The sequence below is a fragment of the Plectropomus leopardus genome, chromosome 10, assembly GCF_026936395.1.
Source record: "Plectropomus leopardus strain MGB_pleo_1.0 chromosome 10, ASM2693639v1, whole genome shotgun sequence".
Classification (NCBI taxonomy): Eukaryota; Metazoa; Chordata; class Actinopteri; order Perciformes; family Serranidae; genus Plectropomus; species Plectropomus leopardus.
Genome location: NC_142185.1, coordinates 30,968,961 through 30,996,770, shown reverse-complemented (window position 1 = coordinate 30,996,770; position 27,810 = coordinate 30,968,961). Strand labels below are relative to the sequence as shown.

Below are 27,810 nucleotides of genomic sequence, written 5' to 3'. Positions count from 1 at the left end.
TCCTTGCTGGAGCGGCTACGTGTTTGATTCCATGTCATCACCCTTATCTCCCCATCTCATGCTTATCCTGTCAAATAAAGCCAAAAATAATCTAAAAAAAAGCCCAACATTACAGCAGAGATAAACGTGTTTACAAACTGGTACAAAAACTAGCTTTGGTCCCTTAATGACAAATTCACGTGGGATGAGCCAGACACACATGGTACAACCGCTCTTTATTGGTGAAGAACAAACAGGCAAATGACACATTTAAGGCCTATAACGATTTAACGTCTGCTATTCTGTTTCGCGGTGGTTGCAAAAGCCAAATGAAACTAGTTTACTCTCTTACATCACTTGCAAGGTTATTAAATGGATTAGGTCGGTTGTACCATGTAAATGACCCTTCTTTTTGATTTCTTGTGTCAAAATTATATGAAAAAACAGTTCATCTGTCTTTGTATGTTTTCTGGTTCAAAGTTATGAATATTAATGTTTTCTGCCATTTGTGTGGACATCAATTCAACATGGCCACCGAACAAACCTCAGGGGCCATGAGCTGACATTGACAACAACGCAAATTCTTAACTAGACACTATTAGGGTCCTAAAAAAACAGGTTTCAAAAGAACTCCATTTGGGTACATGGGAACGTATTTCTCCTGCTAGACTTTACTTTTCAGCTGTAAAATATGCCGCTCACATCTCAATCACTGGATCCCAAATATGTTTTGTATTTATGTCTTTGGATTAGACACACAAGCTTTGTGGCTTATGTCAGTATTACTCATATTAACACATACTGACCAAGAAAAGACTTAAAACGACCACAAAGAGATGTTAAGAACTGCAAAAAGACGCAATTGCAACAAAAAATGTCAAAATGACCACAAAGAGACGAAAAACATACACAAAGAGACACAAAACAGCCACAAAGAGACACAAAAACCACAACCACAAGGACACACAACATGACCACAAAGCAACACGAAATGACCAGAAAAGGCACAACATTATCGCACAGGGACACAAAATGACCACAAAGGGACACAAAATGACCACAAAGGGACACAAAATGACCACAAAGGGACACAAAACAACCACAAAAGACACAAAATGACCACAAAGAGACACAAAACTACTACAAAGTCTGTGTGTCTATATAGGAGAGGAAGTAGGGCCTTTTTTATTTCTGTGCCAAGGGGCCCACTGACTCATAATCTGCTCATACTTGTGTATAGATAAAAAAAAAATAAAAATCTGCCAATACATTGCTATCAAACTCCCAAAAATCTGTGTCTGCATCATCCTCCAGGACTAAAGTAAACTGACTCAAAGAATAAGACTGGTTGCATTGCAGCTATAAACATATACATGAAGATAAAATATTTGCTCTGTATTTAAAAAAAACTTTAAAGTTCAAAAGCTTTAAGGTGAATTGTGGCCTCACAGGTCCGTTTAAACAGAATCCAGCTGGATTGCTTACAGCATTGTCCACCTTTGTGTGAGTTTAGCACCAGATTTAGACAGAGCGATGCTATGACCAGACGTTTTGTTGGCCACTGTCAACATGGCCTCAGGGTGTTTGGTGAACTGTCTGGACGAATATTAACCTTTGACCTCTGAACCCTTTCTGACCCGAGTGGGCTGACAGGCACTGAGAGCAAAAGCAACTTTCACTAAAGCGTTTGACATGTAGCCCAGTTGGCACTGTACGTTTCTGCAAACCACGGATACGTTAAATTTGCACGTTCCATAAATGTCATGTTAATGTTTTTAAAATGACGTAAAATATGAGCTGACTTTGACATCGGCAGGATGAAGACCAGTGGATCACCAGTGCAGACTTCTGTTTAAAACCAATAACCAACAAAATGGTTATGATTTAACACATTACATCTGTGTTTCCAGCAGCTTTTTGGGCAACAAACATCAAGAAAGTGCACAGATAAATACCCTTTTTGCAAGACAGTATTTTTTCTATTTCTTTCAATAATTTTAGTTTTTAAAATTTGGCCAACTACATAATTTCTCAATTGAAAGCATGTTTAGGCATATTTTAAAAAGTAAACTCAAGACCTATATTTTTAGATTGGCTTTTAATTTAATTATATTGACTGTTTATATATTTTAGTCTCACAGTTTTACTACCTTCTATGTCATTTTAATATTTTTTTTACATATTTATTTATTATTTTACTTTGTGCTGTTATCCTTTCTTTAAATTCTCATTTACAGTTTTCATTTTACTTATTTATTATTTTTATTATTTTTATTATTTGTTTTTTCATTTAAAGTGTTATACACATAAAGTCTGATTGGTTGATTGATTATTAATTGATTCTATGTCTGCATTATAGTCAAGCCCCTTGTCACAGTCACCATATTTAAAACATGCAAATCGAACGCCCACGTCTCCCTGACCTACCGTCATGGACAGCCAAGTAACGATAGTGTTTGCCCAAAGCCTCATCATTGTTAGTCATTATGATGAAGTTAAACTATTAAAACATCTCAGTACAGTTGTGCCGCAGCGGAAGCAGACATTGTTTAAATGGCGAGATACGACTGGAGGTTGATTCAGGAAATATGTCTTCTTTATAATCATGGACAAACTGATCCTTTAATGATTCTGGGACTGTGTAATGAGAGGCAGTGGAGCAGCAGGGGGACGGACAGAGCAGAGGACACAAAGATAACTAAAGACCGGGACTGAGGTCGTGGTGGGCTGGATGGTTACTGCTGACAGGAAAAGCACCTACACAGAGATGACAGTGTGGACGGTTACAGACAGTTCATTACGTGCTGCCATACTGGCCAAAGCTGAGACCTTGAAATAAGGCAGGATTCTGGACCACATTCATTCATTGTCCGTTACCGCTTGTCCTCATAAGGGTCGCGGGGTGTCTGAAGCCTATCTCAGCTGTCATTGGGCGAGAGGCGGGGTACACCCTGGACAGGCTGCCAGACGATCACAGGGCCGACACACAGAGACAGACAACCATTCACACTCTCATCACACCTACAGCCGATTTAGAGACGCCAATTAACCTGCATGTCTTTGAAATGTGGGAGGAAGCCTGAGAACCGGGAGAAAACCCACGCTGACATGGGGAGAACATGCAAACTCCACACAGAGAGTGCATGGATCCTGATAAAAACATGTCCGAATTAGAGAAAGGGTGAAATCAAAGCAAAGCAAAGCAGTTAGGCTGGGGCACCAGGCCCCCAAATCATTAAATCTGCCCCGAAACCAATGAAAGCAGCAGAGGGCAGCTGGATGAGGGTGCATCCCCACTATAGGCAACCAATTTGCCTCAATTCACGTCCGCCCTACCCCGCCGGTTGTGTCCATCCACACCCCCCCGCCCCTTTTTCTACCACAGAAAGTTTCACTTAAGTTATTTTGTGGATTTATGCAAAACTGATCAGAAAGTCACTGGAGCGACAGCTTGAGTGGCTGTTTTGATGTAAGCACCGTTTGAATTTTTGAAATTGTCACTAGTGGGGCTGCACCCTGAGAGACGGAGCAACGCATCATCATATTTATCAAGAATTTCATCTGAAGTCTGACTAAAACTGAGACTAAAACAACGTCTTCTGTAGAAGTCTGAAGAAGTCACTTGACACCGCTGAACATTTTACTGTTGAGAAACTTTGACGCTGAGATCTGTTTGTCACTGTTGCTGTGCTGTCAGTCTGCTGCGATCTATCGATCAGCCGTGTGATCAGCCAGGTGTGTTATTTGTTTTCATTAACACTTGTTTTTTAGCGGTCGAAAATAGTAAAATTAATCTCTTGGGCTCAGTTACTTTGGTTCAGACAGGAATTTGCAGCCTGATCCGCACTCTAACATCGTAATGCACACCTGGCGCACAGTTTGAAGTAGGTCAATCTGTCAGGCACAAATATCTATTTCAATGAATTTCTACCTGTATAAATGTAATTAAATATGGATTAGGTCACTCTGTCAGGTGGAGTCAGTCATTTTATCAGAGACAAACATCAATCAGAATGGACTACTACCTGTATAAATTTAGTTACATGTGGAATAGGTCATTCTTCCAGGCACAAAAATCTAAAACAATGGACTATGTCTTATGTGAATGTAGTAGAAGGTGCTGTAGGTCATTTTGTCAGGTACAAATATCCATCAGAATACACCACATCCGGTATAAACGTAGTCAGCTGGGGAGTGGGTCATTCTGTCAGGTGGAGTAGGTCATTTTATAAGGTACAAATATCTACCAGAATGGACTGGTACGTGTATAAATTAAATGTGGAGTTAGTTATTCTCTCAGGCACAAACATTTATCAGAGTGGAAACTTCCTGTATAAATGCGGCGTGGGTTATTTTATCAGGTACAGATATCTATCAGAGTGGACTACCTCCTGTATGAATGTAGTTAAAGGTGCAGTGGTCATTCTGACAGGTACAAATAAAGGAAAAGACCACAACCTGTACAGAATATATATACATTTATGTATTAATGGTAGTTTTTTTTAAAATTGACGTGTTTCCATCAAGCATATTTTATATACGCAATTTCAATTTGTGTAGTTCAAGGGTTAATCGAACCCCGCCTAGTGTTTTTCAGGTGTTTATAGGTTTCCACTGGACCTCCATGATGCTACACGATGTTTGTTTGCTAGATTTCTATTACAAACACAAAGAAACAAATATTCCAGAGTCTGTTTACGTGGTGTTATTTTTGTCAAACCATCTGCTTCCTGGCTGTGAAAATATCCAGTATGTATGGAACTGCGGCCCCGTCACAACACCCTAAATCAAGTATCTGCGCGGCGGCGACTGAACTGATCATGATGCTGTTGTTTACGGATGAACAGCAGCAGGTTGTGGTTGAGAACATGGCTCACACTACCTGAATTGTGTGTGTGTGTGTGTGTGTGTGTGTGTGTGTGTGTGTGTGTGTGTGTGTGTGTGTGTGTGTGTGTGTTGTTCATCCTGTTTTGCTCTACCACCTGCTTCTCTCCGGCACCGTGCCATCTGAGAAGTGACTCAGTGTGTCCAGGCCACGGATGGATAAACAGCCCTCGCCATTAATACGTTAAACACACACTGAGACACACAATTGATTCGCATGTACCTGGGTACACGTATTGCGCCCATGTGAGCAAACACACTCACACGAGAGCGCCATTAAAGGTTCCACTACGTCAAAATGTGCTAATTTTTTCAGAATGACTCAGTCAGACGGTTAAAAGCTCTGCGCTTTCTCTGACATCAGTTTGTTGGTTATCTGAGGACGCACTACTTTCCTCGCCCGCTCCATATGCTCGTTATTTCATGATCATGTGAAGCTCTGCACTCTGCTCTATGACTTTATCTGGCTGGTGCACTTTACTACGCTCTAGCCAGCTGTTAAAATAAAAAAGTCTCCCCTTTTCCTCCGTCCTCAGCATTGATTTATGTCACCCTGCAGAGTTACTGCCAAAATAATATGTTATGTGCATAAGTGAATATTAAAAAGGCGTTTTGGGACTGACCCCACCGGTGGATCATGGACCTGAACAATACTTGGCGCTCTTCTCCTCAGTGCAAAAGATAACACGCTGTACTGTAGATTTTGTTCGAACATTGTATGAAACATTTTGTGCTTTTTTAGGTGTTTGGCTCTCGTAGGGGGAAGAGGGGAAACCCCGTCTGTCTGCTGAGCGTGATCATTGACAGAGAGTGTTTTCCACTGCAGCGAAAGAAGAGAGAGAGAGAGAGAGACGTTGGCAAAGAGAGCTTGTGACAGAGGGATGAAATTTGTGGAGTAATTGAAAATCTGACAGAAAGTGACATGAGAGAGGGAGATGACAAAGCTTTTAATGATCACTCACTGAAACGTCAGTGGTGCTCGGGGGGAGTCTGTGTGTTGGCCGACTCGCTGTATTTACTTCAGGAACCTCAGAGCAATCAGTTTTTCCGATAACCTCACTCTGTCTGTCTGGACGACAAAGAGGCTGAGAAGGATCCGTCCCGAGATCTCACGCACTTAGTCATCAGTTAAATCAAACCGAAGTGAACTCAGTGAATCTAAGGGGAATTAAAATGCTGAAGCAGGCACATGGAACGAGTACAACACCATATTAAGTTGTCAGTAATATCAATTCAATCAATAAATGTGTTGTTTTCTAACCATCTATCACCAAAATAAACCGAGCAAAACACAGAAATTGACATGGATGGATCCTCTCGTTTAACCTGTTTCCAGATGCGTCAACAGTTTACAGACAGGTTTGATTTTGTCGAAGCCAAAATGAAGATGAGCTCACATTTGGAGAACCTTGCAGATGAATGCGAGACACGAGATGGGCGCGCTTCTCTGCATTTTGCTTCTTACACGACAGTAATTTGTTTTTGAGTGAGTTGTCACATTTGCTTTTCAGCAATCGAATGTGGGTGTGGTTCGGGGACCCTTTGCTTTGCCAAAACACGGCATTTTAACCCTTTGAAGCCTGAACAAATTGTTTCGGTTCTTTAAGAAACATAAAGGGAAGGTAACAAGCCGAAAATCTAGCACATAAGAAAAAACAAGAAAAATACTTTAAAATAAGCAAAAAAAGCCCGAAACAAATAAGAAAACGACCTATAAAAAGTTCTGAGAAAAAGTATCTATTTTAAACATTTTATTTATTTTATTTTTTCTGTAACATAATTTTGAATATATTTTTATAAATATAGTTTTCTGGACATTTCCCCCAGGTTTTTACATTACAAACAATCTTTCTCTCCTTTTTAAAACAAATTTGTGGGACATTGTCTTATCTATATGTTTTCAAAAGAAATAAAACCAATTTTCTTAGTTTTCAAAGGGTCAGGTGTCAAAAGGTTAATGCCAAACATGATCTTTTGTTAATCATAGCCAAGTGCTTTCTGTGCCTAAACCTAACCACACGTTAACCACAGCATCGCTCTAAAGTTTCAACATCAACTTTCAACATATCGCAACAGAATAATGAGGAAATGTATCTGTGGTTTGCAGAAATGCACAATGCCAACATTTTTCTGGTGACTGATTTGCTTTCCTGTCAGTTTCGTCTTTCAGTCTTTGATGAACAAGAGTTTTACGTAACATATACGTAAACATATTGATGACTTCCAATTAACCAAACCTGAATCATGAAACTGTTATATTCATATTTTTTTATCAGTACCTTGTTTTAAAAGAAAGTCTCCCTGCCAATAGGAGCAGAAGATGAGAAAAAGCTCAGTTTTGGGTCGATTTGGAGAGTGATGAGAAATGACCTATTTTGTTGTTAAGCTGGCTGACTTGTTGGCATCGAGGGTTTGAAAATGCAGGTCACACCACAACTAAATAAAACCCAAAACATCCCAATTTAATCCAGACTTTGGGAGGCGGCCCTGACTCATCACCACATCGCTCCCTCTTTACTCTCAGAGCTGCTGATGGTTCTTTTCCTTTTCTCCGTCCTCATGTAAACAGTCCAGCTAATCCAGGATTACTACAACGTCCGTCCTCTTTATGTCTCTTCTGTTCCCTCTTTGTCCGGACATACTGAGGACGTTTAACGTTCGCTGTTGCAGGGCCAAAGACAACAAGGGTATGAGTAATTTTATAAACAGAGCGGCTCTGGTTCAGCAGGCTACGGCGTCTGGAGACCAGCCTCACAACATGTGCTGAAACGACACTGAGGCATGATGGGACTGATTGCAAACATGTCCATAAAAAAATAAAACCACAGTTTATGGATGTTCTGTGTACATCACCGTGTCGCAGCTAAATAAAAAAGAATCAGAGAGGAAATAGCTTGTTGTGATGTGATAGCTAACACGTTGTGGTTAGTTTAATAAATTTCCTGTGACTGATGGAGACAGTGTGGTGTTTTTTTTCTGTCAGCTTTTGGACAGCTGGAATGATCTAAGTGCTAAATGTCAAACAGTGACGGTACACCACCTGAACTGTGGAAATACAGCGTAAGCTTTGTGTCAATGATGAGTTTCCCTAAACAGAACAGGAAGCTACAAACACAGAAACTATCAACACGCTTGTGAAGCAGATGAGCAGAAAACGAACGCTGAAACCTGCAGACATACAGAAACTAGAACCTACTTCATGGATTTCTTTGTCCTACATACAACATGTACAGTGTAAATATGTTTCCTGTGTTCAGATGCCTGTCACAAGTGGCTAAACCTCTGAAAACTAAGAAACCTGGTTTGATTTATTTAGTTTTTTTTAATAAAAAAGGCAATGAGCAACTTGGAAAGACATTTCCTGCAACTTGCAAAATAAATAAATAAATACATGGTATAAGGTGATGAAAAAATAATCTCAAATTTAGCTGGGGGGGAGGGGGGCTTTATATGATATTAGCAAAAAAATAGGGAAAAATGACCATAAAACTGTTTTTATAAATCTAATCATTATATATTAAGAGTTAATCTACAAAAAACAACTTTTTGTTGTAACTTTTTGTACATTTTCTGTTGCTTTGGCCATTTTTTGGTCACTCATTGCCTTCTTTCTCTCATGCCTCTGAAAGAAATCAAGCTCAGTTCGCTCAGGTGTTAGCCCCATTCACACACTGGAGGCCAAGGGTACCGTACAAAGTGCCACCTGCTATTCAGTTTTTAAACATTCATACACACGCACGCACTGCCAGAACAGCCATCAGGAGCATTTTGTGGTTTATATTTTACTCAAAGATAATTTGACATGTTGACAGGAGGAGCAGGGGATCAAACCCCCAACCTTAATTAGCTGACGACCCGCTCTATCTGCTGGGCCGCAGACGCCTTCAAAATGTTCAACAGTCAAATTTTGCTCAAATCCCACAAATGCAGTTTCAGTGAGCGACATCTCAATACACCACGATGTGTCATCTTATAACCATTTGAAGAAGCTGCAGGCAGCTACAAAAATCTATTTACTCACACCCTGCAGCTCACATCATATCTAGTAACATACAAATTATTAGTTAATATTGATTTTTTGTGTCAGCAACTCTGTACCCTGTAGCCTGACCTAAACCTGCTGAACCTGACACAACACAAAACTCCTCACACAACACAAAACTCACACAACACAAAACTCCTCACACAACACAAAACTCACACAACACAAAACTCCTCACAACATAAAACTCCTCACACAACACAAAACTCCTCACACAACACAAAACTCCTCACACAACACAAAACTCCTCACACAACACAAAACTCACACAACACAAAACTCACACAACACAAAACTCCTCACACAACACAAAACTCCTCACAACATAAAACTCCTCACACAACACAAAACTCCTCACACAACACAAAACTCCTCACACAACACAAAACTCACACAACACAAAACTCACACAACACAAAACTCACACAACACAAAACTCCTCACACAACACAAAACTCCTCACAACATAAAACTCACACAACACAAAATTCCTCACACAACACAAAACTCCTCACAACATAAAACTCCTCACACAACACAAAACTCCTCACAACACAAAACTCCTCACAACATAAAACTCCTAACACAACACAAAACTCCTCACAACATAAAACTCACACAACACAAAATTCCTCACACAACACAAAACTCCTCACAACATAAAACTCCTCACAACATAAAACTCCTCACACAGTGACGTAACAGTCGGTGCAATGTTCATGGTATGCACAAGCACTAAACTTATCAGGGACCTGTGTGTGTCCTGGGATCACAGCTTTCCAGTTCACAGCGATCTTTGCAACAGGAAGCACCTGTTCACTTTCCCTCCGTCTATCTCAGACAAACACACACACACACACACGAAATGCCCTAAGTGCCTGGAAAGTTTTCTAAACATAGAGCCAGAGGTCACCTTGACTTTAAGACCACACATACTTTTTTTGTCCACAAGTAAAAGAAACTGTCTCAAACACACACACACACACACACACACACACACACACACACACACACACACACACACACACACACACACACACACACACACAGGTGAGTGGAGTGGATGAGATGTGATTAAGGCTCACTCAGCAACAGGAGATCAGAGACTGCTCTGCACACATCTTCACAGAGACATGGTTAAACCCCGAACATCCCGGATCAAGCTGTTACACTGGATGGACTGACCTTGTGAGCCATAGGGACACAAGGCTGGGATGCAAATTCAAAAAATGCACTGCAGGAATTGAATAATGCCACCAGCAGCAACGTGCCCAAAGAACCAGATGGAATTTTCACAGTAGCTGCAGACTTAAATCAACTCATCCTTCAACTCCAAAGATGTAGCAGGATCAAGGACAAAAGTAATTTCGTTTTTTAAACTTGGTTTAAAAAATGACCAATAAATCCTTCTACCTTCTACACACACACATGCACACACAAAATATACATACACTTGGGTGTGAGTTTGTGTACAGCACTGGCAGGTGTACAGTCTAAATATTAGCTATTAGGCATTAAATATATTCATGAATGTTCAAATTCTTCCTCAGGACACTATATCAGCTCTCTCAGTCTTTATCTACGTTCAACTTACCATGCGTATGTTAAACTAGTCAGCCCAGAGAGGCGTGAAATCGTTTACTGTACGAGAATAAAGTGAAGAAGCTTCATTCCAAATTAAACAGCAACACAATGAAGGCGAAGACGTCAAGAACAGATATTTTTTTCTTTTTTTCCCCCTTTTTTGTATGAAAAAACAGTAGGTTGTTTCAGACCTCACCAGGTGTGTTTCCATGACATATTTCACAAAACTTAAGGGATATGTGGCAGGCGATTCAAAATGTCACAGGCTACAAAAGTAGGAGCACCCCCATCATACGTGAGGCCACGCTTCCAGATGAGCTGAACACATTTTACGCTCTCTTTGACCTCCTTAATAAGGACTCAGCTGTGAAGTCTACTCCGCCTCCAGAGGACCGGCCACTCTCAGCGACCACAGCAGATGTGACAAAACTCCTGCTCAGAGTGAATATAAACAAGTCTGCCGGCCCAGACAACATTCCTGGACGAGTACTAAAAACTTGTGCTGATCAGCTTGTTAATATTATAAATGCTATTTTTAACATCTCACTCTTACAAGAGACTGTTCCCTCCAGCATCAAGACAGCCATCATCATCCCTGTACCTAAAAAGTCTGCTGTGTCTAGTTTTAATGACTACCGCTCTGTGGTTCATACCCCCATCCTGATGAAGTGCTTTGAGAAACTGGTTCTCCTGCACATCAAAGACAAAACCCCTGCCAGCCTGGACCTTCACCAGTATGCTTTCAGAACCAATAGATCCACAGAGGATGCCATATCTACTGCTCTTCACTCAGTCTTCACTCCTGGAGAATAAGAACAGCTACATCAGGATGCTGTTTGTTGACTTCAGCTCAGCATTCAATGAAATCTCTCCCATGAAGCTGATGGGAAAACTTAACACTCTGGGCTTCAGTGTAACACTCTGCAACTGGATACTGGACTTCCCCACATGCAGACCCCAGAGATTTTGAAATGGCAGTCACACCTCCTCTACATTCGTGTTTAACACCGGAGCCCTCCAGGGCTGTGTGCTCAGCCCCCTCCTGTTCACACTGTACACTCCAAAACATCAGGAGAACTTGATTGTGAAGTATGCGTACGACATCACCATCATTTGTCATATCACAACAATGATGAGAGTTCATACAGGGAGGAAATCAACAATCTTGCAGAGTGATGCATGAAGAATAACCTACTGCTCAACGTCAGTAAAAACAAGGAGCTGATTGTTGATTTTAGAAAGGAGGCAAAGACACACACCCCTGTCTGTATCAGTGGAGCTGAAGTGGAACAGGTGAACAGCTGCAGGTTCCTTAGAATTACTATCAGAGAACTTATCTTAGTCATCACACATCACCACCCAGGTTAAAATAGCACAGAAAAGGCTCTACTTCCTCTACGTACTGCCTATTAAAACTTAGGAAGGCCTGGTTAACTTCTACAGAGGAGCAATAGAAAGCATACTAACTCGAAACATCCCAAAACTGGCATGGTTCGAGCACAGGAAGGCTCTACAGCGGGTGAATAAAACTGCCCAGAACATCACTGGTTCCCATCTACAGAGCATCAGTGACCTCGGAGAAGCGAAGTGTCTGCACAGAGCCCAAAAGATACTGAAAGACAGCAGCCACCCCAGTCACAGTCTGTTCACCCTGCTACCATCTGGAAAAAGATATGGAAGTATCTGCTGCCGAACCACCAGACTATGGAGCAGCTTCTCCGGAGTCCCCAAAAATGCTGTTGTCATTTGAACAAAAGGCCAAACCGCAACAAAAGTTTAAATTTTTCATGCAAGAACCGCTGCAGTGTAAATGGCAAACAAGAAAAAGAGAACCCTGAAAAATGGCAATTCAGTGCAAAATAAAAGACAGCAAAAAGGTTATAAAATGTCTAAAAAAAACTTTCTGAATTGTCCAAGTGTCTTGTATCCATCCGTGGGCTCACAGAAATCCAAACACAATGTTTTATAACCATTATAACCCTGCAAAGTCAAATGTTTTTGCACTGACGTACTTTAATTTTTTCCGGCGGTCCATTCTCCTAAACGCAATTTGATGGAAAACTTTTTCTGGGACCATAAAGAGCCCGGGGAAGTGAGCATTATATACAATTTAAGTTATTCTTTAAAAATCATGTGAATGTATGTATCTCTCCAATATACCAGAATTATTTGTATGTTTAAAAACTTATGTTAAAAAGTATTAAAAACATGAAACAGTTTTGCCAAAAGGTTATGTTAAATGCTTGATGCTCATATTTCTTCTGCATAAACCCAACAGAAAATTCCAGATAGTCACATTTTAACTCAAAGTATCCTCAAAACTCAAGTTTAACATAGAAAGAAGAGAAAATGTTTGATGACAAAAATCTGGTGTTTGTGGCTTCCTGCGTGGAACCAAACAGACGTCACTTTGGTTTTGTTTTTGGGGACATTGAGTACATGTTTCTTGTGAAAACGAAATAACAAGCTCTGGCAGGACGAACGAACGCTCACTCACACCAGCACGCACTTACAGGATGGTGGTTTGCAGCAAAAACATGACATAAAAACCTGTCAAATATTTGCCTCCATTAAAAATGATGGTAAGACTGTCTGCGGGCATCAATTAATTTATTTACCTTGTATCAGACTGTATTCCAGTGAAGAGACACAGACCTGTTTAATTAAATAAACACACGCCGAGTCGCTCTACAGGTTCAGAACACTAACACTGATAACACCGACACACTCGAGAGCTCTGTGAGAAATGAAGGTGATGAGAAAAATTTTTCCTGAAAATGTCATTAATTTTGTTCATATTGGTAGTTGTGTTAATAAAACATTATATCGTAATACTTCCATAGATAGACCGGGTTATTATTTGCTTATTTGCTTTGAAGACAGGATCAACATAAGTGTCTTGTGTTATGTTCATTTAAACCTCTGAAATCTGAGAAAATTTGTTTGATTTCTTTTGAATAGATGGCTAAAAAGGCAACTTGGCAAGAGATATTTTGCATATTGCAAGAAATGTGGGAAATCCAATATTAGTTACAGAAAATGAGGCAGAAAAGAGAGAAAGAGAGGAAAATATTGGAAAATAATTCTTGAGTAATAATTATATTTTTATTTTATATTTCCAAGACATTTGCTTGTTTTTTTTTCTTTTCTTTTACATTTGTCTTTTCTTTTTGTGTGTGATTATTTTCGAGTATTTTTTTTTGTAAATTTGACAAATTCTTTGTTAATTTTAGTTAATTTTTTGCAAAGTTGTTCATTGCCTTTCATGTTTTGATATGAGATTAAGCCAATTTGTTCAGGTCTCAAGGGGTTAAACCATAAACTCATCAGGCATCAATATGGGACATGCTTTTATTTCCTTTCACACAAAACTGTACCTCAGTAAAAATGGAAATACAATGAAATTGTTCAATCGAACCTCTTCTTTCCATCTCTCTAAAAATCAATTAAATGACTGATCTGTAGAAAATCTTACCAAGCTAACCGTGTGGCATGTCCATATTGACAAAATTTTAACCATTTATATCTGTATGCGTGATCTAAGCAGCTAACTAAATTGATCTCCCTCGGCAACATACATCCAAAAGAACTTTATTTGTCTAAATGTGTAAGTAAAAGGGACTTGCTGTTTAATTGGAATTTGAAGTTTTTTACTTTTAATTTACTAAATTTAATACAGAATAACAGACTCTTTAGTGCCACTATTTTCTCCTTGATGTAGTCGACTGATAGTTCACAAGTTTGTCCTCAGCGAGCTGAAGTTGGAGCCTCTACTTTGTCAGATGGTGTCAGCAGCATCGTCCTCGATGTAACTGTGAATTTTTAGACTCTGATATTTATATTTTTACCTGAGTAAAGGATCTAAGTACTTTTCCCACCGCTGGTCGGACTTCCCTCAGTGAACATGAGATTCTTCTGCAGTCATTATCAGGCCACATGAACTGAATTTAATAAAACCCCAAAAGCCAAATGACATATGAAAAGAGATGATGCGAAGGAAAGAGAAAAAAAGCAAAACAAAAAAGCAGAACACACACAGATGTGTTCCTTTCCATTTCCAATTTCAGTTTCAGAGAAGCCTCTCAATTCTCATTTCATATTTTTATTTTTGACTCCTAACATATTTAAAGTGCAATTTTCTTTAATGACACCCAGCGCGGTCGGGAGGTTGGTGTTACTCTGCTCAGCCTATAGTAGTAGTCACCTGTAGTTTGGGTTAATGTTCGGTTAGGTTTAGAAAAAAATAAAAAATAAATAAATAAATTATGATAAGAAAAACATTGTATTTGTATTTAAAATATCTGCTTTTGGGGGCACTTTCAGGGCAGTGATGTCTTGGTGGAAACACATAATAATAATGTTTGGTGGCTAAAAAGCTGCTGGAAGACAAAGAAATCACTTACCTAAAAAAACAACCATTTATGTTGTTTTTTCATCTTGGACAGCAGTCCTTTGATTAAAAAAAAAATGTTACTTTTAGTATGTGATCTGCTGTGAAAATAAAAAAAGATTTTATTTGGGGCCTGCATTTTCTCATAATTACTTATTTTTCGACTGAAACTCTGACTGTCTTGTTGCAAGCTTTCATAAACTTGATGTCATGGAAAGAAAAGTGCCAAAACTCGACTGTGAAATATTCAGTTAACTGAAGTTATATCACATGTGGACAATGACTCACAGCTCAATAATACTGTGGTTAAAATTAATTCATCCAGCTGACATTTATTATCTTTTTATTTAAAAATGTCAGCCCAACCCACATTCCTCTACTACCATTAAAAGGTTGCATTGGTTGGAAACAATAACTATATGTGAAGCATTTTTCTAAATCTGGAGACTTTCTTAGATAACATTTTTTAACACCAATGATGTAACTTGACTGAAGACAAAAACACTTTTTTTGATAAGAACAAGATAACAGATAAGCAATTTATAAAAAAAAATCTATGTTGAGTTTAGCAATATTTTGTATTGACTCTGCGTGGGTTCAATGTTAAAAAAAAATAGAAACATCAGATCATTTCATGCATAAATGATGTGCGATGACATTGACATTGCATGTAAGGTTAACTCTGCAGTTCCTCAGTTAAAGTGAACATGAGCCGATGCATTTTCAGCATAATAACAAAGCAGTCTGTGACTAAACAAAACCTGCCACAGAGAAAGGTGCTTATTAGCATGTGAGCTGCCAACTTGGAAGAAGCCGCTGTGTGTTTTGTCCAAATTGTCGGGCGGCTCGCAGCCAGCATCCTGGAGTGATGCGACAGCAGGCTGAGCAGCAGAAACCACAACACATTTATCTTCTCAAACACGTCCGAACAGACGGAGAACACCGATTTCATTTAAAATGAAGCACAAGAATTTATATATTTCTTACTTACAGGTCAGTGTTGAGGTTGAACGAACATCTTTAGTTTGAATCAGGCAGTTTCATTTGGAGCCGAGAGACTGGACTCTGGCTCTCATTGGCTCCAGTCACCAAAGAATCACTGAACTCTGCCCAAACAGGCCGAAAAGGCTCCACTCAGCAAGTTTACCAAATCTGACTCAGAAGAGCCGCAGCAGTGGAAACTAACTAAACATCACTCGAGAACTGCATTTGAGTGCAATATTGAGGTACTCGCAGGGCTGGACGCAGGGTTGTAGAAATACTCAGGTCCAAAAACTGAGCTTGCTAGAGAGGTTCGGGTCATGCTCCCCTGAACATTTTTTGATTTCCCTGATGTAAAGATGTGCAAAATTTGGATAACAATAGCTTTGAAACCATGTCACCGGGCAGTAGCAAAAACAATCTGTTTTTGTTTGTGTTTGATATTTATATCAGTGGTGTGAAGTAATAATACTTTGTTACAGTTGTTGAATGAATCTGTACTGTACTGGAGTATTTGTATTTCTGCAAACTTTCACTTTTCCTCCACAACATTTCCTAAATAAAATGTGTACTTCTACTCCTTTACATTTCGCCGAAGCATCTTAGTACCAAAGTAAAAACAGAAAACGTTTGGTTGCCTGCAAACGAGCAGGTTTGGTGAATCAGTGCTCCTAACTTAAAGTTACATTAATCACAATTAACACGCCGTTCCAGTCGGTGGATGGTCACTTTTTAACAGAGCTTGTATGAACACAGCTGCAGCACAGAGGCTAAAATAATACTCCACTAATTTTGATGTGAATTATTAAAGCTCAGATGACTGTGGATGAATAACACTGAAGAGCAAACAGTTCACAAGTAAAATCATCTAGTTACGTCACCTCATCTGTAGGATCTCTCATCCAGTCTGTCTGATGGATTTCCTGACGTTCCCCACATACCGTGAATATTGTGAAAAAACACCCACGGAGTACCCAAAAACCACAGCGTCTACCAAATATTACGTATTGACAACAAGAGCATTCACTTCATCACCCACACACACAATCAATGACTATTACCACAGGAGCAAGTTGCTCTCTTTGCATTTGAAAGCAAAGTTATTTTAAGGTATACACCTCGAGAAAAAATACAGAGGACCTGACCACTTGTACTTGAGTAATTCGCTTTTCTGCTTATTCTACTCCACCACAGAGCGCCTCAGGGATGATGTTTTTCTGCAGGCTGCGTCAGTAGTTAGCGTCGCCCTGGTTCCCTCATCAAAAAGCCTATGGGATTTTTCAGTTGGATTCTGGATCATTGTGGAAAATCATCTCTGTGGTAAATGAACGTTCATGATACAAACACGCTTTGTTCAGCAGATAATCTGCACAGATGAACACCACTTTTCTGATTTTTGAAGCCTAAATGCAAACGGCAGAAGTAAAAGCTGATGTTAGCCTATAAATGAACTACAACGCAGTCGCGTGATTTAACATCACCGGCACATTAAGGCTGGAAAACCGTATTTGGCGCAGTTTGGCTTGATTACGTTGTGTAGTATCATTTAGCCATTTGTTAGAAACCACCTTGTTGAAGACACATACAAACTTCAGGGTTCACAGCGTAGTATTAAATAATGTATTTTATGCTGTAAAACAAAATGTTAAAGTCTCTTAGGTTTGTGTTAACCACAGACCTTAATTAAAAAAAAATAAAAATTTAGAGACGAGGGAAGTGGAGGTGCAGAAATGCTAAAGAATTTCCGAGTTTTAGGACCCATTAATGGGGTTTTCTATATACATGTATTTTTAAAAATAAATTGAATTAATTTCAGATTATCTAAGAAGTATTTCACTACTGGAAGATGATGTTTTCATAAACTGTCTATGCTGTGGAAAGACGAAAATACGTTTGAACTGGTGACCACAGTAAAGAGAGAAAAGGGGCTCAGGTGTTCGTATTTGCTTAAGAGATAGAAAACCTACAACTACCAGAATGCACTTTGCTTCACTGGACCAATAAATGCTCCAGCTGATAGGTGACAAAATGGGAGCTTGGCTGTTTTTTTCACAGTAAACAAAACAGTTTGAAGGCTGGAATAGATAAACAGATAAACGGTGAGTTCAAATATGTTTCTGGAAACATCAGTTTGCTTTGTTATATATAGCGCAGTGACGGCGTCCTGAGCAGAGAATGAAGTCGTACCTCTGTAGATGGCGTGTGCATTTGAGTCCCTGTGCGTGGATCACACCGGCTCGGTCAGCGACGCTGTTCTACGGCAGATAATTTTGAAAAAGTTTAAGGTTTAATGTTTGTGAATCAGCTGCTCAACTTTGTTACAAAGCAACAAACTCGACAGTCAAAGCAACATCTGCACGAAGCATCACAGGAAGTTCAAACAAACAACACGCTGAACAAAGTCTTCGTTTCTGATCACTTTTCATAACATCTTTATTGAATTTGTGTCTCAGTTTTAAACATATTTACAGATACTTTAATTTTATTTTTTTTTTAGTTCAGTAAAAATACAAATACAGAACACTCAATTTTCAAAATCAACGTCGCTCCCAGCGACTTGATGGCCGCCCAGGTTTTTCGCCTGGGGCCCCCCCCCCCCTCCCTATCAGATACAGGAGGTGGTGATGATGTCAGCGTGATGTCAGAGACCGGGGGAAATATACCGAGAGCCGAGACCGTACTGCATCAATGGACTGTTATGATCGACTGCCACCAGAGATGAAAGAAGATGATACGGGATGGATGACGGAGAGAAATGTACGGAGGTTGTTGAAGGAGCAGAGGAATATTCTGTATGTACACTGATTCAATCTGCGGAGGACTTTAAAACAAAAAAAATAATGATGATTTGTTTCATTTATTTAAAAAAAAAGGTTTAAATATAAAGTCCGACACCGACCTGAATGTTGGCCAGAAGTTTGGTCAAAGCCAAATCACATTTTGATATTAAGACGTTTCCCTATAAACCTTCACTGGTTTGTCAAATCAAGATGTATTTACTTTTTTAAATTTGTTTAAAGGGAGAGTTCATTTTAAAATCAGAAACATATTTTTTCCTTTTAGCTTTAGTGCTGTTTATCAGTATAGATTGTTTTGGTGTGAGTTGCAGAGTGACGGAGACATCTGCCGTAGACATGTCCGTCTTCTCTTCAATATAATGGAACTAGATGGCACGAGGCTTGTGGTGCAAAACCCAAAAAAACAAACGGAAACCATTTTCTCTCTACAGAACTAAAACCACTAAAAAGTGCAGAAGGAATTGTGCATCTACTGTTGGCTCACCTAGTACCACTGAACTAGGTGACGTTACAGTTCAGCCGAGGAGGACGCCAATAATGTTCACATCTGTCGCTGTCATGAGTAGATGCACTCTTCCTTCTGCAGAGCGATACAGTTGGTGGATGTAGTTCAATAGAAAGAAAATACATTAAACTGCTCACAGCAAGGTCTGAGGATTATCTTGAGTAACCAGGTCATGATTTCTGGAAAGAGACATTGCTATTGAGTTTTTAAAATGTAAATTTTTGGTGCTTTAAGCTCCACAAGCTGAGTGTTATCTCGTTCCATTACATTGAAGAGAAGGCAGACATCTTTACGGCCGACATCTCCAACACTGCAACTCACACCAGAACAGTCTAGACTGATAAATAACACCAAACGTTAGAGGAAAGATATGCATTTTTGATTTTGGGGTAAACCATCCCTTTAAAGTTTAAGGCAGATACTATTTTATATGTGAAGTTTTTCATGTCTTCTATCATGTCACTCCATGAAAAGACCAAAACCAACAATCTTTTATCTTTAAGACTTCCTTATGCTGTCTGTGGCTCTAAGCCCAAAACCCATTCATTTCTTATGAAGATAATAAAAATATCTAATTTAATATTTTAAGTCAGATCAAAAATATATACAGGGTTCCTACACATTTTCATGGACAGAATTTCAAAACGTTTTCATGACTTTTTAAGGTATCATAATGATTTTTTTTGCGGGGGAGCAAAAGAAGGAACGTATGTGACGGTAAAACAAAACGTCACACTTCTGTGCATATTACAGATATGTTACGTCAGCAGCTACGAAAATTAAATTTGACTTTATTATACAAAACCTGAAGGTTATCTATGAAAGAATACTGCAACAATTTCATTACACACAACAAAATTCCATGACTTTCTCAAAACTTTTAATGATTTTTATAATTTCGATGACTTTTCAAGGCTTGAAAGGTGTGATTGTTAAATTCCATGACTTTCCCATGACTGTGGGAACCCTGCATAAAAATCAAAATTTTAAGACGTAATTTCAAAAAACAGATGGGGAATGCGGTATTTTTAGTTACTCAAGCAGGAGATAACAGTACATTTGTGAAGGACTACTTTCCGATGCGGATTTATACACATTGGGTGCTCTAGTGAGTATTCCTGGTATGTGGGATCGACTCAAAATAAACTACAGTGATGAAGCAACAGTGTTGTGTTTTTTTTTAACAGTTTTTGGAGAGCAGTGGAGCTCTGTGGCACGGAGGAATATGATATATCAGGCTTCGGACCCACGCTGTCATTTGGATCAAATCTTTGTTAGTTTTGGTCTTTTCATGGGATTTATTGACGACAAGAAAAATAAAATATCTCTAGCCTTTAAATCTTAACTTTTACTATGTCTTTGTATAGTGCACGCACTTTGTGCTCACTTAAGTCGAGCAGCAATTTGAGGCGTTTTATACATTTCTAAATAACTGAATGTAATCCTTATTGCCTTTTTCCATTGTTGTTGTTAGCAGCACTGTGTCAAACTTCTGCTAAAACTGTGCGAGCTGTTAGTCAGTGTACTGATACGTTTTTAGAGAACCTTGTAAATGTTAAAGCAAATTTATTTTGAAGCTCTGAGAACTTTATTTTTCTACTCCATCACAGTTGTGCACGTCGGTCTGCACATATAATGTGTGTGCAAAATAAAAAAGAAGTGTGTGTCATAATGACGCACCGCAAAACACAAAGCAAAGGTCGAGAAAGAGCACAGTATCGGACAAGGCGTCACACATTTGACAATAAGGCTTAAAAAGAATTAAATGCACACTCACACACAAAAATTCTTACTGGTTTAGTGCAAATTCGTACTTTTTTAACTTCAATGCCTGCATAAAAATCATCTTTAGTAGTCGCACCACTCAGTTTCTTCTCTTCACTTAAACCAGTCAGTTGATTTGCAGTTTGAACAAACTGCAGATTCACGTCACACAAACGGGCTTATTAATGAGCTCACACACACTCAGAAAATGACCGAACATTCGAGATACACTCACTTTCTCAGTCACACACGCAGTCATTGCACAGGTTTATTGAGCCCATAATTAAGCCTGTTTTTTAGAAATGAAGTGACTTTTTCTGACGAACAAAACATCATTGTTGAAATTCCACAAAGGATCAGACTTTAATAAAAAATGACAAAATTAAGAATATTTGGCTGATGGAGGTGAAATCTTTGACATGGTGTTACAGCAACGGCAGAAAGCGATACTAAAAAGTAAAGTGTTGTTGAAATATTGGATTATTTACCTCGACAGGACTCCTTCAGTCTCACTTAATACAACAGGAAAAATGTAGTGAAAGCATCTGTGCTGTGGTTGGTTTTATGAATGTATTATTCCTCCTCACTCTACAACATTTTGAATCTGCATCATTATTTTTCACTTTAAAAGAAAACTAAGTAGCTGCTTATATTCTTTGAATTATATCTACTCTTATTGGTATTGGTTGTTATTATTGTTTTTGTTTGGTAATTATTTCTTTTGTCTGGCATTTATTCGGCATTTTTGTTTGGCTCTTATGGTTGTGTTGCCTCTGCAAGAAACTCTTTTTGATTCTGCTTTTCCTTGTTTGTCGAAGTACTTTGTAAACTCTGTTTTTAAAGGTGCAATATAAATAAAGTTATAATTATTACTGCTCTTATTTAAAAAGCAAAGTGATGGTTTTCATTTCTCATTTTTGAAAACCAAACAGAAAAAAAAGAGCAGGTCAACTCAGGGGTTAAAATGAAAACATGAAAAAAGGCAATGAGCAAGAAACTGGTAAAAAAGTGACAAAAAATCTGAAATTATTTTCAAGAGAGAGAAAATTAGAATATACCTATTAAAATGTAGGAGAAATGTACAAAAAACTATAATTATGAGTATTATGATAAGTATTTAAGATGTTGTTACAGAGTATATGAATATTATCATATGTATTTTGGCAATTTTTTAAACTACCTTCCCTGTTCATTGTTTTTTTTAATTTTCTTTCTAAGTTTCAGGTAATTTTCTTCGAACTTTTTACTCTTTTTTAAAAATGTATTATTTTTTGGATCATTTCTTGATTAGTTGCTTGTTACCGTCATGTTTTTGAAAGACATAAAGCAAATTTTCAAATAGTAATAAAGGGTTAGACAAACTGTTAATGCTGATTAGGCTTCACTAACAGCATCTTTTTGGGTGAGATTTGCAGGTGATGGATGTCAAAAACGCTTCTACGCAGGCTTTCAGTGGAGGATCGGCCGCAGGAAGAACTCTGAGATACAGAAGTTCACAATGAAGCGAGAAGCGGAAACTCTCTGAGTCAGTCCACGTTCAGTAAATCTGTCTGGACTGTTCTTAAAGCCGAGATGTTTTCGTTTGTTTGCTAACATAATATTTCCTAACAGACTGTACTATCTCCTATCTGAGGAAGCGGAGCAGTAAATCCCTCACGCTGCTTCGGATGTAACAGAGAGAGTTGTGTCAGGAGCGATAACTGGAGGCAGAGCCGAGCTGAACAGACAGCGTGGTGTGTGTGTGTGTGTGTGTGTGTGTGTGTGTGTGTGTGTGTGTGTGTGTGTGTGTGTGTGTGTGTGTGTGTGTGTGTGTGTGTGTGTGTGGTGACTCTGACTTCTCTCAACGAGGCCGAGCTCTTGTGATATCTCAACATACGGAGCCACTTTATTATTCTGAATAACAAACTCTTACAAAGAGGAGAAAAAAGGAAAAAAAATGTGCAGTTTAAATTAAAAGCAAATTCAATAAATTTCCCAAATTTGCTCTGTTTCAGGATTTCTTACTTTTCCCAGAACTCAATTTTTCTACAGATTAAAAGATTTTGATGTTTGTTTGATATGTTGTCAAATTAATCTGCAGTCACAATTAATCACTAAACAATAACCAAAAAGGGGAAAGTTTGCAGCTGTGATTTAATGATGAATTTTCTGTTTATCTGAAGTTGAAAAGAAAATATTCCGCATTTTTATCTGAAATAGTTTTGAGATTGACAGATTATCCAAAACTCGGACATCATGAAATTAAACTTCATACTTTTAAACTTAAATTCCAGTAAAACACAGACACACAGAGGGGAAAAATGTGAGATAAAAGCCGAAAATGAGAGCGGAGTTGTGCGAACAGTGTTAAATAAAACAGAACTTTAACATCACGGTGAGTTTGTATGACTTACAGTCGATGCGGTCCAAACTGGTGATTTGGGGATGAACAGAGCGAATGTGTCATGAGAGCTCAGCAGGGAGACTTCATTTATTCAGCTCTTTCAGTGCTACACTCCTATGTTCCTCTTCTTCATAGCCTTCCCACACAAAGTGCACAAATTTATGATTTACAGCAGGTTTCTTAAACCACCACACACTCATACAAACACACTCACACACAAGCTTTGTTGGGTCCTAGTCTGATCTCAAAATGTTTGACCTGAAGATGATTTATGGACAAAACAAAAAGGGAAAATAAGAGAACAAAGAGGTGAGAGAAGAAGCTGGAGAGAAACGGTGTGTGATCTGAAAAAAGGTGGAGAGAAAAAGCAGCATCCGAACGTGTAGCAGCAGAATGTTTTGGGGTTTGTGGTTCGTCTCTAACTGGGAGAGAAACTGGAAAGATGTCGAGGTGGCGAGTGGTGAGGATGGGGAGGCCTGCTGCTGTCCCCGTGTCGTTACTGTTCCACTTACAATGGTCCACTTTTCTGAAAAAAAAGGATTAGAGGAGGAGGAGGAGGAGGAGGAGGAGGAGGAGGAGGTGGGGACTGTAACCCGCCCTCGCACTGATGATGTGACGAGCTGCTAACAGTTCCAGGTCAAAGTTCATCTGAGGGTTAAACAGGAGGTGGAACGGGGAGGGGTCGGGTCGGGGAGAAGCGAAGGGCTTTGATTCAACCCTGTGTCCCCATTAACGATTTGTCCAAACAAAAAAATCCCCCAAAACATGTCTCCAACAGACCCTGTAAAGTCCTTAAGTCGGCCCGCCTGGGAAAAAAAAAAAGACACTTCCATCAGTACAGCGTCAAACTGACTGCCTGATCCTTCACAGAAACCCCCGAAATGCACTCTCAGTGCCTCCGCTTGAGTTTGTATGGGAGGAAAGTTTGGTCAAATCTCAAATAAACACTAAAAATAATGATAAAAAAAAATAAATCAAGCCTCCCTTTTTTTGGGAGTTCAGTCCTTCAGAGTCAATTCAAGCCAGTCGTGAGGCTGAGCAGCACACCCACCGTCTCTCTGATTCAAAGAGAAGACAGAGAGATCGACAGAGTCAGAGAGTAAAACATAGAAGAAGAGAGGGAGACTCAAAGTCCTCTCCCTCCGTCTCCTCTCGTTGATGTCTGCAGTCCAAAAGCAGGTGAGAGTCCGTAGAGCTGAATGTATGTTTGTCCAGTGTTGGCGGGTGGGTTTTTTTGGGCATACAGGCAGGCAGGCGTACAAGTGGCGCCCCCTGGTGTTGTGTCGGAGAGAGATGGCAGCGTGCGTCTACCGCTGAGCCGGCTCGCTGCCTGGGAGGGTGATGTTGCCCAGGTGGAGGACAGGAAGTGGGTGAGCCTCCGTGTTGAAGACCCAACTCTCAAACGGCATCAGGTCGTCGCTGGAGAATAACAGGTACAGATACCTGAGGGCGGTGGGTGAGTGGTATGTGTGGGGGTGGTGTTTGACGGAGGGAGGGAAAAGGGGTGAGGATGAGAAGGATTGAGGGTGAGGAGGGTGAAGAAAAAGAAATAAGTGAATCACCGCAGCATAAAACAAAAAATCATTTCTGCAGGTTTGTTAAAGCAGAGCACAAAGTCAGCTTAAAGGGTCGGTTCACCCCAAAATCAAAAATGTGCTGTGATTTGTCAGTCTAGATTGTTTTGGTGTGTATCGTATAATATATATATAACGGAACTAGATGGCACTCGGTTTGCTAAAAGCACCAAACAAATACATGTGAAACTCAACGACAAAGTTTCTTTCCAGAAATCACGACCCGGTTACTCAAGATAATCCACAGACCGTGCTGTGAGCAGTTTCATGTAGGAACTACTTTTTTTGTTGCGAACTACATCCTCCAACCGTATCAGCAGCTCAGCTGACACCCCTGACTGAACTGTAGGTGAGTAGATGCACGCTTCCCTCTGCACAGTGATTTGTTTGGTGTAGTTCAGCAGAAAGAAAATAGTTCCTACATGAAACTGCTCTGTGAGCTCTGTCTGTGGATTTCTGAAGTAACTGGGTCATGATTTCTGAAAATGTACTTTTTTTTGGCGATTTGAGCACCATAAGTCGAGTGCCATCTTGTTCTTTTATATTGGAGAGAAGGCAGATATCTGCAACACTGCAGCTCACAACAGGACTATAAATAGCACTACAGGTAAGAGAAAAAAAATGTTTTTTTCATTTTGAAATGACCTCTTCTCCTAAATTTGTAGTTATATAGGAATTCACATGAATGTTGTTTTTGAGCAAATGCCTTACAGTATGTTCTTTGTTTACCTAAATTCTAAAATATTTGTTTCCTTGTTCAGATTTCAGGTCTGAAACCAGTTTATCACCATTTGGTCCAAATAGGAGACTCTGCTCCACATGAGCATCTGTGCTGACGTTTTATTCTCATTAGTTTGACTGAGCTGACAGGAGGTGACTTACAGACGTCTGTGAGGTGTTGGTCCGTGCACGAAGAAAAAACTGACAGTTTTTCCCAGTGACAAAGAAGACAGAGATTTGTGTCCAGTGTGAATTTCAGCCAATAATCTATATAAATCAACAGTTTTGTGTAAAGATGGCTCTCGGGGGTTTATCTTAGTCACACATACAGTTATTCTGAGTCCTTTGAGTCCGCCTTAACACAGTTTAACTTCTTTGTGTTGTTTCTGCGGTCATCGTGATTGCATCTAATGGTAATGCCCACACAGGACCCTCACTGTCCGCACTTCTGTGAGAAAAGGTATTTGATGTTTTCTGCAACTTGAAATGCTTTGCACGGTATATCAAATGTTTTTATACATGGAACATAAATACGAGAAAAAACCCCCCACATATATTCATTAATTTACAGCTAGAATAATTAAAAAAATAACAAACATTTGATGCATTTTTTGTGAACAGACTCCAGTGTATAAAAAATTGGGTAAAGCTCAAATTTTGAGGTTTGATTTAAAACCTGCTCACTTGGTTTATAAAATCTAAATAACGTCAAAAGAAGTCAGACAAACACACACAAAGTGCTGAGGTGATTAGGTTTCACATCAGCAGATGTTTGGATGCTACACCTTAGTGCGACTGGCAGCCAATCAGCAGCCTGTTGCTGTATCGCTTTGATGTGATCGGCCCGCAGTCAGCGGGGACAAATATTGAGGGCAGAGATGGACACCAAAGGCTGCATAACACCGAGACATTCAAATGTCACCGTCTCAGAGAGCCAGCGTGGCAGCTGACCTTTAACGACTTTTACACCAAAGACAAATTTTACTGCTGTTTGACACTTCGTGGGTGTTAATTTCAGACACATCCAAGGTAAAAACGGAGGCCTGATAAACAGCTTTTCTGCTAACAGAGGGGCTGGCACAGCAGCTAATAAAGCCCAGTTTGGTTTGGAAATGATTATGTTTGATCCGTCACACTGTGTGACTGATGGAAACAACTGTGTGCAATGAATTAAATCTGTCAGCAGGAGAATAAAATCCACAGAGCGGCCAGCAGGGGGAGTCAGAGAGCCACATTAGTGAGTCACGGTCTGCAGACAGAGACTCTTCATCCTTCAGTGATGATGCTGATGATGCACCACAGAGACATCAGAGCTGCCCTTTGCATTAATCAGCATTTAAAATATATTGTGGCAATTAAGACAAAGAAGAAACAACAGATGCCAGTGTGTTGACTTTCATTATAACCCTTAGAAGAGTAAAGCTGATGTGCTGCACAAAAAGTGTTTGTGGTCACATGACTGCCTCCATAATGAGAAGAAATGAACAGAAAATGAAAATAAACTGTCAGACAATATGATTTATAATGCGTCTTTTAAATCTTCTGTTACATGTATATAAATTTAAAGTTTTCACAAATCTGTGTTCATTATGTCACTAAGCAACAGGATCCTTTTCTCCTCTATCACCCCTGTTTCTGCTGTAGTGTGTGGGACTGTATGTAAACAACAGCTTGTGCAGCTAAATAACACTGTACTGTGATGTGGTAACATGATGTTAGCACAATCAACTTTATACTTGTTTTATATACATTAATTGTGCTCTTAAATCTGCATTTGGTAACTTTTGTAAAGCTCCACAAATTTTAACGGCCGGTATTGACCCATCACAGATATATCAGAATCACCTTATGTGTTATCCGATATGCATGGTATAAAAAAAAGTTGATTTATAACAGACCATAATGCAGAAAGATGTTTAGAGAAATGTATAATTGTTAAAATCTGAATATAAAGTTTACTGTTTCAGTGTAATGTTTGAAAATAAAGGTTATTATTAAACTGTAAAATATCTTATTTCCATTACATATTTACCATACCCACAACAGTACATGAGACAGATAATCTGTAAAATAATCATGTCCCTCCTCCTTCTCCTTGTGCTTCTAATGGGCATTTTCTAGAATTTACTGCTGTTAAATGAAAACGTCCAATAAGAGCTAAGGAGTCTGTAACAGCTGTCAATCATGAACTCAAACTAGACAGCGC

General features: G+C 39.2%; 1 protein-coding gene across 3 annotated transcripts in view; it reads right to left on the bottom strand.

Annotated features, from left to right (window-relative positions):
- The window catches only part of man1a2 (mannosidase, alpha, class 1A, member 2), a 203,625-nt gene continuing 175,815 nt past the window's right edge, over window positions 1-27,810 (bottom strand). Inside the window, exon 14 of one of the 3 annotated variants that reach the window (XM_088083570.1) lies at window positions 1-67. In XM_088083570.1, coding sequence (XP_087939696.1) covers window positions 16-67 — 52 coding nt within the window. In that variant the 3' untranslated portion in view covers window positions 1-15. Of the gene's footprint in view, window positions 68-17,982; window positions 18,116-18,707; window positions 24,754-27,810 lie in introns of those variants that run through there. The other 2 variants (XM_088083571.1, XM_042494453.2) reach the window with 2 other exon arrangements.